We start from the raw sequence: 18,144 nt of genomic DNA, 5'->3' as shown, positions 1-18,144 counted from the left end.
TTTTCGAGACAGGGTTTCTCTGTGGTTTTGGAGCCTGTCCTGGAACTAGCTCTTGTAGACCAGGCTGGTCTCGAACTCACAGAGATCCGCCTGCTTTTCTTGTGTCCTTTTTGGAGACAAGGCTGACGTCCACTGTGAAATCAACGATAGCCCGCAACTCCAGCTGCTCCAGACTTTACCTTCAGTCTGGTGCACAGGCGCACCTAGATCCCAGCCAGCAGTGGGACGCCTCTGGACAGCAGCCAGACTTGGGCAGGACTGCGCTGGATCGCACCGGTATCAGTATAGTGCTGGTCCTGTCCATCAAGGAACAGGGACTCCCTGGAGCCAATCAGAATTGCGTATAAGCGGAGCCGTCCAATCGACAGCGGGCAGCCGCCTTTCCGGTGCCGCCCTGTTCGGCTCGTGTCTGCCCAGGTCGGCTGCAGCGGGGCGTTTATGGTCGCTGGTTGCGCCCAGCGGAGCGCACGGAGATCGGAAACGCTTATCGGCTGCAGCGCTGCGCACACGGTCGGTGGAGACGCCCAGCGGAGCGCACGGAGATTGGAAACGCGCCATGGTGAGTGTGGCGTGGAGACGCCGGTGGGAGGCTGAGAGGCCGGGGACTCTGCATTCGGCTACTCGGAAGTTCCCGGAACTGCGCGTTTGCAAACCGCTCTCCCGGAGTCCGCAGCCGAACCGCAATGGAAAAAGGGACCGCCGTGTTTATGTGTGTTCAGGTGTTCAAGTGGAAAGGGAAACATAGGGCCCTCTCTGGGGCTGTTTCTAGAAATGTTCTTTTAGTGTTTTAAATTACACTTATTTGTAGAGGTGGGACGGTAGGGGAGGTCCGAGTCCGGTCCCGGCTTGCACCGTGTGCATCCTGGGGCTCGAACGCAAGTCCTCAGACTTTGCAGCAAACACCTTTTCAGCTGAACCATCGCGCAGGTCCCTTCTTTTTCTTTTTCCCTTATTGTTTTTTCCCCTATGTGCATATTCACAATCCAGGTGAGACCATGTGCCTAGGATGAGAGAAAGGGAACTAACTTCCTGGGGTGGAGAGATGGCTCAGAGGTACTGAGTTCAGTTTCCGCAGGCAGTCACGTGGTGACTCAGCCATCTGTAATGGGATCGGATGCCCTCTTCTGGCGTGCAGACAGCACTCATACATTTTCCCCAACAGAAAAATTACAACTTCTTGGAAAATTTTCCCATCATCTGTTGTATGCCCCCCCCCCCCATTATATCACAAGCAAAAGGGGTGGGGGTTGAAGGTCACTATAACCCCGCCTGGCCAGGACTATTTCCTTACCGGTGTAAGGACCCAGTGCCAACAACAGAAAGGAGAGCAATGAAATAATACAGGGCATGTTAGAGCTTCAGTGGGGCCGCAGAGGGACAAAAAGTCTCCATAATCTTGTGAATGGCCCAGTGTGGGTTCCGGGAACTGAACCCAGGTCCTCTGGAAAAGCAACAAGTGCTTATTACCACTGAACCATCTCTCCAACCCCTTTAGATTGGCGGGAAGGGGGCGGGGTTCCCCTCTCCCTCAAAGATCCTGACTCCCGGGTGCCAGGGATTAAAGGTGTGGCCACTACCATGATCTCAGAATCTGATCATTTTAGCCTCAAGGTTTTTGGTTTTTTTTTTTTTTGAGACAAGCTTTCTCTGTGTAGCTTTGGAGCCCGTCCTAACACTGCTCTGTAGGACCAGGCTGGCCTTGAACTCACAGAGATCCACCTGCCTCTGCCTTCTGAGTGCTGGGATTAAAGGTGTGCACCACCACCTCCCAGTTTAGCCTCAGTCTTTAGCGTGGTCCCTCTCCCGGTCTCTCCTGCCTCCTTCCCTCCCTTTCTCTGTCCTCTCCCTCTTGGGAACTTCAGTTCTCAGGGAGTTACCAGGAAACTGATACCTGAAGCCTTAAATTCCAGGCCTGCTTAGAACCCCCAGTCCAGCGCCTAGCTTGTCTGCAGGCAGTGTCTGGGGTTCAGGCTCTCTGTAAAGGAGGGACCGTGTGGCCTCGGGCCAGAGTGGGTTAAAATTCAACCTGTTTGATTTTCGGGATACAGCTTTTTGTTGGGTCTAAAATGTCCCCATAATTGAGTAGCAAAAGTGCTGTTACCCTCTGAGGCATATCTACCACCCCATAATAAGAGACTCATACGCACCTCTTTCCCTCCCTCGTCTGCTGAGTCTCTGTCCTCTTATACTCCATGGCTTCTTTATTTTGTTGTGATTGTGTGTATGTGTGTGATTTGTCTGTGTGTGTGCCAGAGTGCAGGTGCCTGCACAGGACAGAGGTTCCAGTCTCCCGGAGCTGGCGTTAGAGACAGTGTGAGCTACCCAACGCGGTTACTGGGATCCAGCTCATCTCTACAGCCCCTCGTGTCTTCCTTGGTATGTGGGTACCAGGCATGGAGGCCCAAGCGTGCAGTCCCAACACTGAAGTAAAAGGAGAAGGCCAGACTCAGCTGTCGGCTTCTAGGTCAGCCTTAGCTACATGAGACCTCATCTTCAAAATATGCATTGACACGTGGTGGCTCACAACTGTCAAAGTAAAAGGGGGAAAGCAGATTTATTCTTAATAAGCCAGGCATGGTGGTATGGGCCTGAATCCCCAGCATTTGGGAAACAGAAACCAGAAAATTAAGTTCAGGGGCAGCCTGGATTACAAAAGAATTTGGGGCCCCCAAACACAGTTATTCCTGGCCTGTGGTCTCACTGCTAAGGAAGCAGAAGGAGAGGAGTGGGAGGTCAAGGCCCCAGCTGGAGCTACTGAGAAACTGAACAAAAAACAAATAAGGAGCCAGTAGGTGGTGGTGCACACCTTTAATTTCAGCCCCGGGGAGGCAGAGGCAGGTGGATCTCTGTGAGTTTGAGGCCAGCCTGGTCTACAAGAGCTAGTTCCAAACAGGCTCCAAAGCTACAGAGAAACCCTGTCTGGGGGGGGGGGGGCAAGCAAACAAATAAGGAGATAAAATGCTAAGTTCAAGTAGGTTGTGACCTTATTGGAAGGAGTATAGGAATAGGAGAGGGAGCACGCACTGAGGTTAGACAGAAGAGGGTGTGTGCGTGGTGTATATTCCCTGTGCCGACAGAGGCCAGAAGACATTGCACACCTTGGAACTGGAGTAACAGATGGTTATGTAGGTGCCTCTTCTCGTATCAGTTTTAATATATTGTTTCTTTCTTAGAATTGATTAATTACAGTCAACTTGTTAAATATGTGGAACTGGTATTATTGTTCATGATACTCCTTTGTGGTCCCTTTTATTTAGATTTTTATCAGTGGGTCCTCTTATCACAGGTATTGGTGGTTTCTGGATTGTCTTTTTGTGCATTTTATTGTGTGTGTGTGTGTGTGTGTGTGTGATATGTGTTGGGGACCAAGAAACTCCCCGACCAATCTTCCTCATCCTCTCTGCAAGAACAGCCTGCTGCTGAAAGCATAATCAGCTGTGACACAGTTCTCAGAACGGTTTAACCACAAGATGTTCCAAAAAGATATAATAAGAACAAAAACAACTATTACAAAAACAACTACTTCCCCCTTGGCCTAGGGTGCAATAGTTTCCATTCCCCTCTAACCTTACCCCTCCCTGCCAGAACCACCCTATAAGAATGAAACCCTGCTTGCAATAAATGGAGCCTTGACGCATCTCAGACCGACTCTGTCGTTCTTTACGCGCTTGGTTCCCTTTCTTTTTCCCCCCATTCCTACTCAGGTGATTCCTTCTCGAGGCCCACGAATTACCTGGCCTTCTGGACAGGTCAAGTGGCGCCCAACTTGTTAAATATGTGGAACTGGTATTGTTCATGATACTCCTTTGTGGTCCCTGTTATTTAGATTTTTATCAGTGGGTTCTCTTATCACAGGTATTGGTGGTTTCTGGATTGTCTTTTTGTGCATTTTATTGTGTGTGTGTGATGTGTGATGTGTGCACATGTGCCGGAGGGTGCATTGGAGGTCAGACACTCAGAAATCAGTACTCCTTCCACTGCGTGTCTCCCTGATTGAACTTCATCCCCAGGCTGGGCTGCAGGCCCTTCCTCATGCCTACCGTCTCTTTTTCGGTTTGACAAGAATTTTATCAAATCTCATCCACCTTTTCAAAGAATGGGCTTTTCCTTTTGTTGTTTTCTTGAGTTTAATTTCTCATGTTCGCTGGGCATGGTGGCACACACTTTAATCTCAGCACTGGGGAGGCAGGCAGATCTCAGTGAGTTCGAGACCAGCTTGGTCTACAATGGGAGGCCAGGGCAGCCAGAGTGAAACCCTGTCCTGAAAAACCAAACAACAACAACAAAAAGAATGTTAACTTCTTATGTTCTTGGGATTATCATAGTTTCAAGATGTGTGTGTGTGTGTGTGTGTGTGTGTGTGTGAGAGAGAGAGAGAGAGAGAGAGAGAGAGAGAGAGAGAGCGCGAGCCAGGTAGTGGTAGCACACGCTTGTAATCCCAGCACTCAGGGAGGCAGAGGCAGGCAGATCTCTGAGTTTGAGGCCAGCCTGGTGTACAGTGAGTTCCAGGAAAGCCAGAGATATACAAAGAAACCCTGTCTGGAATAAACAAAGCAAAGTGTTACATGCCTAGGAAGGCCAGAAGAGGGTGCTGGATCCCCTGGAGCTAGGATTACATGTGACTGCTGGGCATCCCCTTGGGTAAGTGCCAGGCAGTAGAAGAGCCACTGGCACCCACTCCCACCCCCATGTAACCCGACACCGCGTTAGAAACACACCTGTAAAGGTTTGAGGGTTTTGTGAACAGCTGACCGCCTTAGGAATACTGTTTGATGCCAGTATTCCTTGTTTCTCTCAAGATTTTGTAGTTTGCAGGTACTTTAGGTGTTCCACTCTTTCAGGTAGTGCTAGAAGTACATGCATCTCCTTTCATATATTTTATTTTCCTTATTTTTTTAAGGGAAAAGGTTTATTTCAGCTGAGTTCCTATTTGCAGTTGATCATGGAGGGGACGTCACAGCTACAGGAGCTGGAAGGAGCTGGCCATCTTTGAAATGACTGGCTTTTATTTATGTGCCTTTGGATGCTATGGGACGACAGGCTGTGCCACCAAAACCTAGCTTCTGTTTCTTCACCATCTCTGTTGATTGTTTGAGTTTTCGTTTTAAAATTGCGTGTGGGGGGGTTGTTTGTGTCTGTGTACCACATGAATATAGTGCACACAGATCAGAAAAGGGGGTCAGATCCCCTGGAACTGGACTTAGATTGATGTGAGCCACTGTGTGCATCCTAGGGATTGGACAAAAAATGCTCCTGACCACCAAGCGCCTCTCTAGAGCCATCATCAATGATGATGCTGATTGTTGGTGTGGAGTACACATGCCATCAGACATGTGTACAGAAAAGAATAACTTAGAGGAGTTGGTTCTCTCCAGGGGTCAGGCTCGGGTCACAGGTTTGCCCAGTAAGCACTTGGGCCTATTGAACAGTCCGGCCAGGCCCCTGGTGTGATTCTCATGTTATTTAAGTTGGTGGGATCCCTTCCCAAATCCAGATCCTAGATACCAGGGGAGGTTGAACTGTGTGAACTGGCTGCTCACAGACCATCTTGGAATGCTTATTCGCTCCTTCAGCACTGCAGACAGTAGCGCTGGCACCGCAGACAGCGCTGGCACTGCAGACAGTAGCGCTGACACTGCAGACGGTAGCGCTGGCACTGCAGACGGTAGCACTGCGCTGCGTTTGGTCCAGTGCTGAGGAGACAGTAAGCCCCAGCTGGATGGCTCAGCGGGTGAAGGTGCTTGCTGCCAAGTCTTGTGACCTGGTCCCTAAGACCCACATGGTAGAAGGGCAGAACTGTTCCCAGTGGGTTGTCCTCTTATAAACACCCACGCTTACTCACAGGCTACCTGATACAGCAGCCAGGAAGGCTGGGGCTGTGACAGTTTTGCTGAGAGCAATCAGACTTTTTATACCTTTATCAGAAAGAGAATATAGTGGCCATTGCCAGGATCAGCACAGTTGTAGTTGCCAGGATACAGTGATGTTTGCAGAGTTTACAGACTACACAAGATGAATGTCTAAGACAATTGTCCGGAAAGCTCCCGTGCTTCCGTGATTTCTAAGGGATCATACAGAGAAGCACAAGGCAGTCTGAGAGCTTCACTGCCTGAGGGAGGAACTGAGAGGCACAAGGTGCCCCAGGAGCTGTGGACCCTAACCTGGAAAACCTATGATGCATTCCTCTCAGGGCAGCTAGGCCAGGCTATCTCCAGGGTTCCCTACAAGTCACCCTTTTTTGTTTTTTTAATTTTAGGGTAAGCAGACATAGAGTAGCAAGTCAATCTCAAGGCTGTAATGCTTCCCAGATAACCAATAACAAACCTCCCAGAGACATTCCTTGGACTATAGTTTAGAAGTTTAGAGACCAAAATAATAACAATAACCAAAATTCTTTGCTAGGTTTTGTGCAGCAAATTTGGGCAAGAATGGCCTCACTGCTGCAGAATGTTTTTGGGTCTCGCCAAACAACTCAGGGTCTTGGTCCTTTGGCCTCAGGGGGGCACCAGGCGTGCGCGCACGCACACACACACATACACACACACACACACACACACACACACAGGCAACATTCATATACATAAAAGGAGGCATGGTTCAGTACTTAGAAACACTTGCTGCTCCTGCAGAGAACTCAAGTTTGTTCCTCGCATCTGCATAACCATCTGTTACTCCAGTTGCAAGGGGTGCAATGTCTTCTTCTGGCCTCTGTCGGGATAGGGAATATATACCATGCACACACACCCTCATCTGTCTAACCTCAGTGTGGGCTCTCCCCCAATCCTACACACACACACACACACACACACACACACACACACACACACACACACACAATCTGTCTCGCTAACCTCAGTGTGGGGTCTCCCCCCAATTCCCAAACTCCTTCCAATAAGGAACTCAAGTTTCAGGGCTTCTGAAACCCTCACACTGACTTACATGCAGGGAAATACCAATGAACATTAAATACAAATAAACTATATTTTTTAAAAAGAAAATAAAATATTATGAGGAGTAGCCATGATACCTTACGCCCCCTCTTTTATTTTTAAATAATGTTTAAGCTGTCTTTGTTCTTTCCACAAAAGATTGACCCAAGGGTTATGTGGAATGCCTATGATGTGGGTTGTATCAAACGGTTGGCAAAATTCCTGAAAAGATTTGGCAGTGTATACAGGAGAGTTGTCAGTCTTCAATATTTTATAGGGGCATAAATTTTTATTATTTTGGCAGAAAACAAAATATCTGTATAATAAAGGCAAGAAGAAACAATGTGGGGTTTTTTTTTTTTTTTGATCTTTTTAAAGCAGTAGGCACAGGCCAGGTAGTGGTGGTGCACGCCTTTAATCCTGGATCTCTGAGTTCAAGGCCAGCCTGATCTACAGAGAGAGTTCCAGGACAGGCTCCAAAGCTACAGCGAAACCCTGAAAGAAAAGCAGTAAACAGCAAACTTTTGACATAAAGTTGGACTGTTATTTCTTTCTTTTTCTTGTTGAATAACTGCCAGTAGTTGAGGCCCTTCAAGGCCACAGCCAGAGATGATCCTTCAGTGTGTGAAGGCCCAGTGTAAGGACAGAAGCAGATATAAGAAGGACAGATGGCACTGTGGCATGCAGCGTTAGCATTCTCAGGCCAGCTGCTGGACAGTAACCATTCCTGCAACCCCGAGAAAGATGGGAAACGAAGTCTCCCTCTGTCTCATCAGGGCCCGGGTCTAAGTTTAGAAAGTTCCTCTGTCTTTTTTCCAGAATCTGGTGACTAACACTGTGCTCCGAGTACCATTTGTCCATAATCCTCAGGAGGATGTGTGAGCATCACAATCCATGTCTTCTCCTCGGGAGGATGTGTGAGCATCACAATCTATGTCTTCTCCTCTGGAGGATGTGTGAGCATCACAATCCATGTCTTCTGCTCATATCTCAGAAGCTGCAGGCATGTTATTTGGTTGGTTTCTTTTCTTTAACATCTCTGAATAAGTCAGTCCTCTACAATACATATTTACCCCCAGTAAGACACACTTTAGCAGTTGGTTTTTGTTTGTTTTTCTTGCAACAAGGGATTGAATCTCACAGGCCCCATGGAATTAAAAATGTTAATAGGTTTTCTTTGAAATTAAATATCCTAGAAATCTAGTGTAAAATATAGCAAGACTAGAAACTAGGGTCATTAATTCCTGTTCCACTGAGAAAACAGGGTTGGATGAAGCTTTTCTCGATGCTTCAACCTTGAAACAGTCTCCAATAAGAAGCAGTTACAGTGTTTGCATGGCCATTTAAATCCTTAATTTTCTAAATTACATGTACCATCTGAATTTTCTTTTCGTTCTTCATTTGTTTTACATCCCAACCACAGTTTCCTTTTCCTCCTCTGCCTCCCCTGTATCCTCTCCATTTCTATTGGGAAAAGGGCAGGCCTTTGGTGGATAGTATAGTGAACAGGCATGGTATATCAAGCTGTCCTAAGACTAAGCACCTTGCCTTGTATTGAGGCTGGGTAAGGCAACCAGTAAGAGGAAAAAGTTTTATCCTGATCTCTATACATGTTCACAATATGAGACTGACACACCAAAAAAATGTACAATTTTAGAACTATAAATAAAGCCTGTTTTGTGCGTACCACACTGAAGGTATCATGCTTGTGTTTTTTTCATTTTGTCACATTAAAAGCACAGCATTTCACTGTCTTTATTGTTGTCATCATTAGTGAGGCCGCCACCTGGCTTTTATAAAATAAAAAAGAGCTGGGCAGTGGTGGCACCCGCCTTTAATCCCAGCAGCTGGGAGGTAGAGGGAGGTGAATCTCAATTATTTCAAGGCCAGCTGCCTGGTCTACAAAGTGAGTGCCAGGATGTACGTGTGTGTGTGTGTGTGTGTGTGTGTGTGTGTGTGTGTGTGTGTGTGTGAACTTAGAGGCTAAGGACAAGATTTTTTTTTTTTTTTGCTTTTCTAGACAGGGTTTCCCTGTGGTTTTGGAGCCTGTCCTAGAACTAGCTCTTGTAGACCAGGCTGGTCTCGAACTCACAGAGATCCACCTGACTCTGCCTCCCAAGTGCTGGGATTAAAGGCGTGCGCCACCACCGCCCGGCTAGGACAAGATTTTTTAATACTCCATCTTATTAAACATATTCTGTTGCAAATTGCTTATTCTGTGTAAAGCTATAAGAAAATAAACCATGTGGTTTTAATGTCTTAAAAAAAAGACAAGCTTTTGCAAAGATCCTCCAGTCAGAGGAAAGAAAAGGTTCCCCAGAAATAGAAACAAGAAGAGACGGTGTAAAGGGAGCACCTGGTCCATTCTGAGTACACAGACTTGCTAAAGACCCTTAACGCTTAAATAAAGCAGGTGTAAAATTCCTGAGTTATTGTCCTGGCTTGTTAGGATCAGGCGTTTCCCTCAGCTGGGAAGAGAAAGTCACCTCATGTCTCCTGTCTGTCTCCTGGGCACAATGCATCAGAGACTTGTCCCCCTATGGAGGATGAGAACACACACACACACAACAACAACCTTAGTGAGAGATGAAGTGAAGCAGGGAAGTTTTCGTCCTGAGGAACTGCACTTCATGGAGAGGGGTTAAGAGCAGAGGAAATTGGAGCTGTAGGTAGCGGAGCAAAATACCACATGGAGGAGGAAAACTCAGCAAGAGAGACACTAAACACTCCGTGTATCTTCGGGTTTCGACTTTTCTTTTTTTTTTTTTTCTTTTTCTTTTTTCTTTTTTTTTTGGTTTTTCGAGACAGGGTTTCTCTGTGGCTTTGGAGCCTGTCCTGGAACTAGCTCTTGTAGACCAGACTGGTCTCGAACTCACAGAGATCCGCCTGCCTCTGCCTCCTGAGTGCTGGGATTAAAGGTGTGCGCCACCATCGCCCGGCTTGACTTTTCTTAATCCCCGTGTTTTGTTTTTTTCCTAATCACTTTCATTTTTAATTTTAACTGTCTTTTGTTTTGTTTTTTGATATTTTTGAGGGTTTCTCTGTGGAGCTTTGGAGCCCGTCCTGGAACTCGCTCTGTGAACCAGGCTGGCCTTGAACTCACAGAGATCTGCCTGTCTCTGCCTCTGAGTGCTGTGGCTGGATTTAAAGGTGTGTACTACCTTGCCCAGCTACAAATAATTTTTTTAATGTTTGGAGTTGTACACACTATTGTCTGTGCTTACAAATGAAAGGCTGCTCCTTCTGTTTATCTGTCCTAATCAGCTGTGATTGTCAACTTGACCAGCCTAGAGTCATCTGAGAGGGAGTCTCAGTTGAAGGATTGCCCACACCAGACTGATGTGGTCTTCTCTGTGAAGAAAATTGTCTTGATTGTAGATTGATAAAGTACAATGCAGCTCAACGTCAGCAACAACATTGCCTGGACAGACAGTCATGGGCTGTATATTTAAAAAAAAAAAAAAAAACTAGCTGAGTAAGAGGCTTCACGTGAGCTAGCAGTGTTTCCCCATAGTTTCTGTCCTCAATTCCCACTTGAATCTGTGCCCTGGTTACCCTCAATGATGGACTATAACCTGGAAGTATAAGCCAAGTAAACTCTTATCTCAGTTAACTTTTCTGTTGCTGTGAAAGGGGCACTAGACCAAGGCAACTTAGAAAAGAAAACATTTAATTAAGAGCTTGATTACAGTTTTGTAGGATGAGTCCTTGACCATCATTGCAGGGAACATGGTGGCAGGCAGACAGACATAGTACTGGAGTTGTAGCTAAGAGCTTCTATCTGATCCACAAACAGGAAGCAGAGCACATTGGGAATGGCATGCATGGGCTTTAAAAGCCCACCCCCAGTGACACCTCCAAATCCTTACAAAGTTCCACTGACTGGGAACCAAGCATTGAAATATGTGAACCAGTGGGGGCAATTCTCATTCAAACCACCACACATTCTTTCTTCACCTAAGCTGCTTTGGGTCAGAGTGTTTCATCACAGCAACAGAAATCACACTAGAACACTATTTGTTGTGTGAAATTACAGTTGCAGTGTAGGAAGAAGTGTAGATGATATAGTTCTCATTACCAAGTCCTGGAACTGATTGAAGCATTATCCTCTCAGCCTGGTATCAATGAACAATGAATACCAGCAGCTGCTGGTCTCCTTATTTGTGGTAATGTATTCCCATATGTTTCAGGATTTGATAACCTTTGAGGATGTGGCTGTGTACTTTACCCAGGAAGAGTGGGCCTTGCTGGACATTTTCCAGAAGAATCTCTACAGAGATGTGATGCAGGAAACCTACAGGAACCTGATTTCTCTAGGTGAGCATGACATTGCTGCTTCACGCCCCGTCGCTTTGTGGAGTGCTGGGTGCACATGCTCAGTCAGGCTTGGGCTCATGCACTAAGCATTTAATAATCACTTTATATGGGGCTGGAGAAATGGCTCAGAGGTTAAGAGCATTGCCTGCTCTTCCAAAGGTCCTGAGTTCAATTCCCAGCAACCACATGGTGGCTCAGAAACATCTGTAATGGCATCTGGTGCCCTCTTCTGGCCTGTAGGCATACACACAGACAGAATATTGTATACATAATAAACAAATAAATATTTAAAAAAATAATTACTTTATACTTTTTTTTTTTAATTATTCTGTGTTTGTATTTTAGGAACAGAATGGGAACAGTGGGATTTGGACACTTACTACAGAAGTCTGAAGAGAAACCTGAGGTATTGGACACCCACAAATAGCTGTGGATCATTGGATATTGGGAAAATATTAGAAAGAGCACAAATTCAAACTATTTATTCTTCTAAACGTACGCTCTGAAAATGAATGCTTGTATGTGCTGTGGATATTTGAGGTTGGCAAAACAGTTTATGTAAAAGCAGTATTAAGACCTTCCAGCTGGGGCCAGAGCATTCAGATATGTGAGCCTGAGGAGGCTGTTCTTATTCAATTACCACATGCACATCATTCAAAACAAACAACTAAGGAAGCTTGGGTTAAGAGCACCAGCTGTTTTTCTAGAGGACTCGGGTTCAATTCCCAGCACCCACATGACAGCTTAAAACTGTCTGTAACTCCAGTTCCAGGGGATCTGATACCTTCAGCAGTGTACGTAAAGTTAAGTAAATTATTAAAATATATAAAACATAAAAGAATTTTTAAAAAGTAATAACAAAATCTTTAAAACTAATAAGGAGCTTTGGTCCAGCCGGCTTTCAGACCCTTGAATCTTCTTACGTGGAAGCTGGGGTCAGGTGGGCAGCACATGCTAGACTCTGCAGGAGGTGTCTGTAGGCAGTCTTGGGGATGGGGAAGCTGCACACACCGGTCAGGCGTCTGTAATACTTGAACACACTGTCAGTGTTAGCAAGCAGCCTGGAGGAAGGCTTTACCATGCTGTGCCCGTGTCAGCAATGTGCATTCATTCGGGATTTTGTCTCTTTACACATTTACTCCAGGACTTCCTTGTCTGCCCACACTGTGGGACATAAATGCCTAAAATACCTTGTGAATGTTCCCAGTATAAATCTAATATCTACTAATAAGTATAGAATTGTTAATAAACAAACTCTTAAGATTATATTTCTTAATTCTTACAGAATCCAGATGGTAAAGAGAAACCGTGAACTTAGAGACAGTGACCAAGGCAGAGAAACCACAGCTCAAGATCCAGTCGGTATCACAAGCAAGAAAATGCCCGGACCAAAGCTTCCTGAATGTCAGTCATCCCTAAAGAGGCCTGCTACATTCAACCCTCAAAACAGACCATGTGACTATCAGAAATATGTAAAGAAATACTGTGAGTGTAGAGTATGTGGTAAAGTCTTTACCTGTCCCAGCTCCCTTAAAAATCATAAAAAGGTCCACAGTAGAGAGAAACCTTATAGATGCCCGCATTGTGAGAGAACCTTTAGTTATCACTTCTGGGCTGAAAGGCATATGCTGACTCATAGTGCAGACAGGCATAAATGCAAGCTGTGTGGGAAAATATTTCCTAATGCTGATACCCTTCGGGGTCATAGAAAAATTCACTCCGGAGAGATGCCTGAATGTAAGGACTGTGGGAGAATGTTCTGGACTTCCAGCTCCCTCGAGTTGCATAAAAGGCTTCATACAACAGAAAAACTTTATGAATGTAAACACTGCAGGAAAACCTTCAAGAATTATTGTTCCTTTAGACTACACGAAAGGATTCACACTGGGGAGAAACCTTATGAATGTAAGCAGTGTGGGAAAACCTTCAGACATTCCAGCCATGTTAAAGCACATAAGAGAACTCACACTGGAGAGAAGCCCTATGAATGTAAGCAGTGCGGGAAGACCTTCACTTCTGGGCATTGTGCAAGAAGACATTTAGGGACTCACAGTGGAGCCTGGCCTTACAAGTGTGAGGTGTGTGGGAAAGCTTATCCGTATGTCTATTCCCTTCGGAACCATGAAAAAAGCCATGCTGAAGAGAAACTTTATGAATGTACGCAGTGTGGGAAAACCTTTAAGTACCGTGCTTCCTTACGAAACCATTTGACCACTCACACGGGGGAGAAGCCGTATGAGTGTAAGGAGTGTGGGAAAACCTTCAGCTGTGCCAGTTACCTTCAGAATCACATGAGAACACACGGGCAGCCCTACAAATGTGAAGAGTGTGGTAAGGCGTTCTCATACTCCAAGAGTCTTCGAAAACACATGAATGTACACAGTTGATTGGTGGGAAGCTTTAAGTGAGTTAGAGGTCGAGTATAAGAAGAAGAAGTCCACACGTTCAAGCTCATGTTCAAAATGAGCCTGTGAGCGCAGTGAGTCTGCGTAGGTTTCGGTGAGATGGGCTACAGCTTTTGCCAAAGCCAGTGAGTTGAAAGCGTGTTGGGAAGCTTTTGAGCACTGAGGACTTCACTGGAGATGGATACTGACCTGGAAAGGCTTTTTGCTCATTCTTGATGGATACATGGGATGACAGTGGAGAGAAAGTCTATCACTGTTAGCAGTATGGGGAACATTTTTCCTTGAATTTCAGTGTGGGGAAGTCTTCACTGGGCTCCACCACAGACCCAGACTGTACATGGAGAAACACTTGGACTCCTGCAATGTTAACTAACATGTTGAAGTCCTCAAACCTCATAACCCTAAGAAGTATAAAACCCGCTGGTGTCAGTGTACTGTGGATTTCTGATTCTTAGTCATAATTCTGTTGCTGCTTTTTGTTTAATTATAATTTTTAAGTACTTTGGTAATTATTGGACCAGTAAAATCTGACTTTGTAAATGTCCAGATTTTTGCCATAGTCCTCGACTGTTCAGGTGTGGCTGTTCTTGGTCATTTGTTTTCTAATAAAGATGTCTTTTTCCAGCACAAAATTTACTCGGTCCTTTGTGCTAAAATAGTGCTGCTTTTTATGCTTGTTATGTAGTGGGAGGGAGGTGTGTGCACATGTGTCAGCTGCCTGCGGAGCCCAGAAGAGAGCACTGGATCCCCTCGAACTGATCTTAGGTGACAGAGAAGCTCTGAGTCCTCTCTCCAGCCCCGCATGTTTCTGGGGAGTGTTCTCATGGCGCTGTAATGGTGTCCCAGAAGCAGCCCTGGCTGCAACATTGCCACTACGGATCTGTTTGTTCATGGATGTTGCTTCGACAATTGGCTTTCCTTGGGGGAGCCATTCAGCGGCTTAGTGTCCTGGACTCAGAACCCGAGCACTGCAAACGAGTTGGTGCTGGGTGAGTCAGATGGATTTTCCGAGTGGAATCACGTAGGGTGGGCATTCCTGAATTAGCCGTTCTGGAATCCTTTGCTGCTTCCATCGTACTTTGCTGGCAACTTAACTTGCACGAGCTGTGGCGACAGTGTGAGGAAGGGGCTGTCAATCTGGGATGTCAGAGTGCCGGTAAACGGGAGCATGCTGCCACTGCCAGCACTGTCTTCCAGTGTGTGTGTCCAAGTTTCAGGACCCCAGGAATCTGAGTAGTCATCAGTGATATTACTGGCTGATCCATCTGTAGGAAATTTTAGTTATCTTAAGAATTGCAGGGGGCTGGAGAGATGGCTCAGCGGTTAAGAGCATTGCCTGCTCTTCCAAAGGTCCTGAGTTCAATTCCCAGCAACCACATGGTGGCTCACAACCATCTGTAAAGAGATCTGGTGCCCTCTTCTGGCCTTCAGGCATACACACAGACAGAACATTGTATAATAATAAAAATAAATATTTAAAAAAAAAAAAGAATTGCAATCTTACCACAGTGAGATCTTACTGGGTTAGACTTCTCCCAGAGTACACCACCCCATGTGTTCTTAAAGAAGGTGTCAAAAGATGGAGGGAGCTGTAGACATGGCGTGATGGCTTGTGTGCACACTCGTGTGTGCCCAGGGTTTCCGAGAGTGGGCGTCCAGTCTGCTACAGATGGAATTAAAGGCATTTGTTAGACATCCAGAATGGGTACAAGGAACTAAACTCTGATCTTATGGAAGGGTATGAAGCATTTTGTCTTGTTTCGAGATTTATTTTTTTATTGTGTACACAGTGTTCTGTCTGCATGTATGTATGCCTGCAGGCCAGAAGAGGGCACCCAATCTCATTACAGATGGTTGTGAGCCACTGTGCGGTTGCTGGGAATTGAACTCTGAAAGAGCAACCAGGGCTCTTCACCTCTGAGCCGTCTCTCCAGGCCCCATGAAGAGCTCTTGACTGCTGAGCTGTCTTTGTCTTCAGCCTCAGACACTATTTCCAGTGTTAAATCTCGTGACGTCTTTACATGCCAGCGCAGTCAAGTCATCAAGCGTGCACACAATGCAGGGACTCGGGGCTCGCAATATAGAGTCAGAAAACGCTTTCTTAAAACCTAGAGCTAGTTTTTTATTTAAACAAAGATGGATGTAGAAACAAAACTTTAGTGGGATGGAGAAAGCTCAGTAAGATACCTGCCGTGCAAATGTGAGTTCGTTTTCAGAATTTACATAACAAGCCAGGTGTGAGAGCCACAGACAGACATGCGAGCAGAACACCCACACATGAAGATTTTAGAAGCTGAGTACAGTGTTGTGCACTTGTAATCCCAGCACTGAGGAGGCAGGAACCAGGAGGACTGGGCTTTGCTGGCTCAGGTTTACAGAATTTTCTATATATTACCAAAGGACTGTATACCTGTGCTCACTGCCGTTCTGTTCACGAAGGCTCAGAAATGGAACCAAAGGCCAGCAGCTGCAGAGTGGAAGTGGGGGCTATGTACACAGTGGGACATTAATTGGTTGTAAAGAAAACTGAAATGTAGTCTGTGGGTGCTGAAGGAGGGAGGGCCTGCTTTTGGTCCCAGCCACCCTGTGACAGGAGGAGCAGGCTGCTTGTTGTCCCAGCCGCCTGGCTAGCTTGCACCCAAAATAGTCACACAGAAACTGTATTCATTTAAACACTGCCTGGCCCATTAGTTCTAGCCTCTTATTGGCTAACTCTCACATCTTGATTCAACCCACGTCTAACAATCTGTATGTCACCACGAGGTCATGAATGTCTGACCTGGCAGCTCCATGGCTGCTCTCTTTCTGCTCTGCTTTCTTCCTCCCAGAATTCAGTTCTGTCTACTCTGCCTACCTAAGTGCTGCCCTATCAAAAGGCCAAGACATTTCTTTATTCAACCAATGAAAGCAACACATAGACAGAAGAACCTCATACACCACGTGGGAGCATGGAGGCACCTGGAAGGTATTTGAAGCTGTTTAACTCAGGTTCAGAAACAAATGCCACATATTCTGTCCTCTGTGGATTTTAGAGAATTCTTTTAATGACTTGTTTTTCTGGGAGGGGGATGTGTGCTTTGCCTACAAGTGTGTACATTCACCATTGGTGTGCTTGCTGCCTACAGACTTGTGCAATGAATGCCCTGGTCCTGGAGTTAGAGGTGTGGGGGCGGGAAGTGGAGCCCATGTCCTTAGCAGAAGCAGCAACTGCTCTTAACCACTGAGCTTCCCACCCCATCACACATAGATTTTAGCTTGTGGTCTGTAATATATGCATTTTTTCTGGTCACAGTACAGGGAAAGGACCCATCAGAGGAGAGGAAACGCCTTTCAACAGAAAAGGACTCACTAACTCAGTGAACATTAACTATGCAATATTTGAAACCTAAGAGGTCATGATTTCTGGACTAGTATCTGACTGCTTATGACAAGAGTCTAAATTAATGACTGGGTTTGGTGAATAAAGCCACTGGCTGCTGGGTCTGAGGACCCATTCCCCAGAGCCAGGTGGTGGAAGGAGAGAGCCAGTTCCTGCAAGTTGTCCTCTGACCTCACACACCCGGTGCCTATGCATGCCAGCATACAGTCAATAAAGCAAATGTAATTACATTCCCTGACTAGGGTCTATCAGGAGCTGCTGTTCAAATGTACTCCCAGACATTTCTCCTGATCTCCAGCACTGCTGGAAGTGTTGTAGTTTTCCTTATTCATGTCCACACATTTGGCCGTTTCCATCGAGTTGCTTTTTTTAAATTTGATTTGTCTTTCATTAGTTCTTATTATGTAAATGTAAATATTTTAGTAAAAATGTAAGGGGATGGAGAGATGGCTCTGTGGGTGAAGAGTGTGCTGTGCAAGCATGAGAACCTGAGTTCGGATTTCCATCCCCCATTACCAACCAGGGACAGAAATAGGGGATCCCTGGAATTCCCTGGCTAGTCAGTCTAACCAATCAGGTGACTTCTGGGCTCAGTGAGAGAGACTGTCTCAAAAGGGGAACTGGAAAACAGATGGTAGTAATATAAAAACAATAAAATAAAACAAAGGTAAAATAAATACTAAAAGATAAAGAGCAACTGAAAAAGAGAAATTGAAATCGACCTCGACTCTACAAACACACACACATGCACAAGCACACACGTGCAAATACCTGCATGTGCATATACACACAATATCCATACACATACACAAAAAATAAGACAAAAATCTGGGAGGGGCTTGGTAAAGGACCTTCCCTTTTGAATGACTCTCATTAACATGTGGGATCCTAACTATGATATACACACAGGACAGGTAGCCAGCTTCCTGTGTTGTCATTCATGCCTAAAAAGAGAATTGCAGAGATATGAAGGAGTGGCCATGCAATTTCAGAAGGACTTTGCAACGCTCAGACTTGGTATATGGTGCAGAGTATGAGGTCATTGGTCTCTCTCTCTCTCTCTCTCTCTCTCTCTCTCTCTCTCTCTCTCTGTGTGTGTGTGTGTGTGTGTGTG

General features: G+C 45.8%; 1 protein-coding gene across 1 annotated transcript; it reads left to right on the top strand.

The window, feature by feature from the left end:
* Positions 1–397: 397 nt before the first annotated feature.
* Positions 398–14,275, top strand: LOC101986557 (zinc finger protein 136-like). The gene is made up of 4 exons (XM_005370892.3): positions 398–559; positions 11,120–11,246; positions 11,592–11,652; positions 12,532–14,275. Exons 1-4 carry the CDS (start codon positions 557–559, stop codon positions 13,631–13,633), a joined length of 1,293 nt encoding a protein of 430 aa, XP_005370949.1. The 5' UTR covers positions 398–556; the 3' UTR covers positions 13,634–14,275.
* Positions 14,276–18,144: the final 3,869 nt, after the last annotated feature.

This window comes from Microtus ochrogaster, unplaced genomic scaffold (genome assembly GCF_000317375.1).
Source record: "Microtus ochrogaster isolate Prairie Vole_2 unplaced genomic scaffold, MicOch1.0 UNK89, whole genome shotgun sequence".
In the NCBI taxonomy this organism is placed as follows: Eukaryota; Metazoa; Chordata; class Mammalia; order Rodentia; family Cricetidae; genus Microtus; species Microtus ochrogaster.
Note: the sequence above shows the minus strand (reverse complement) of the source record. Positions and strands in the feature narration are given on the sequence as shown.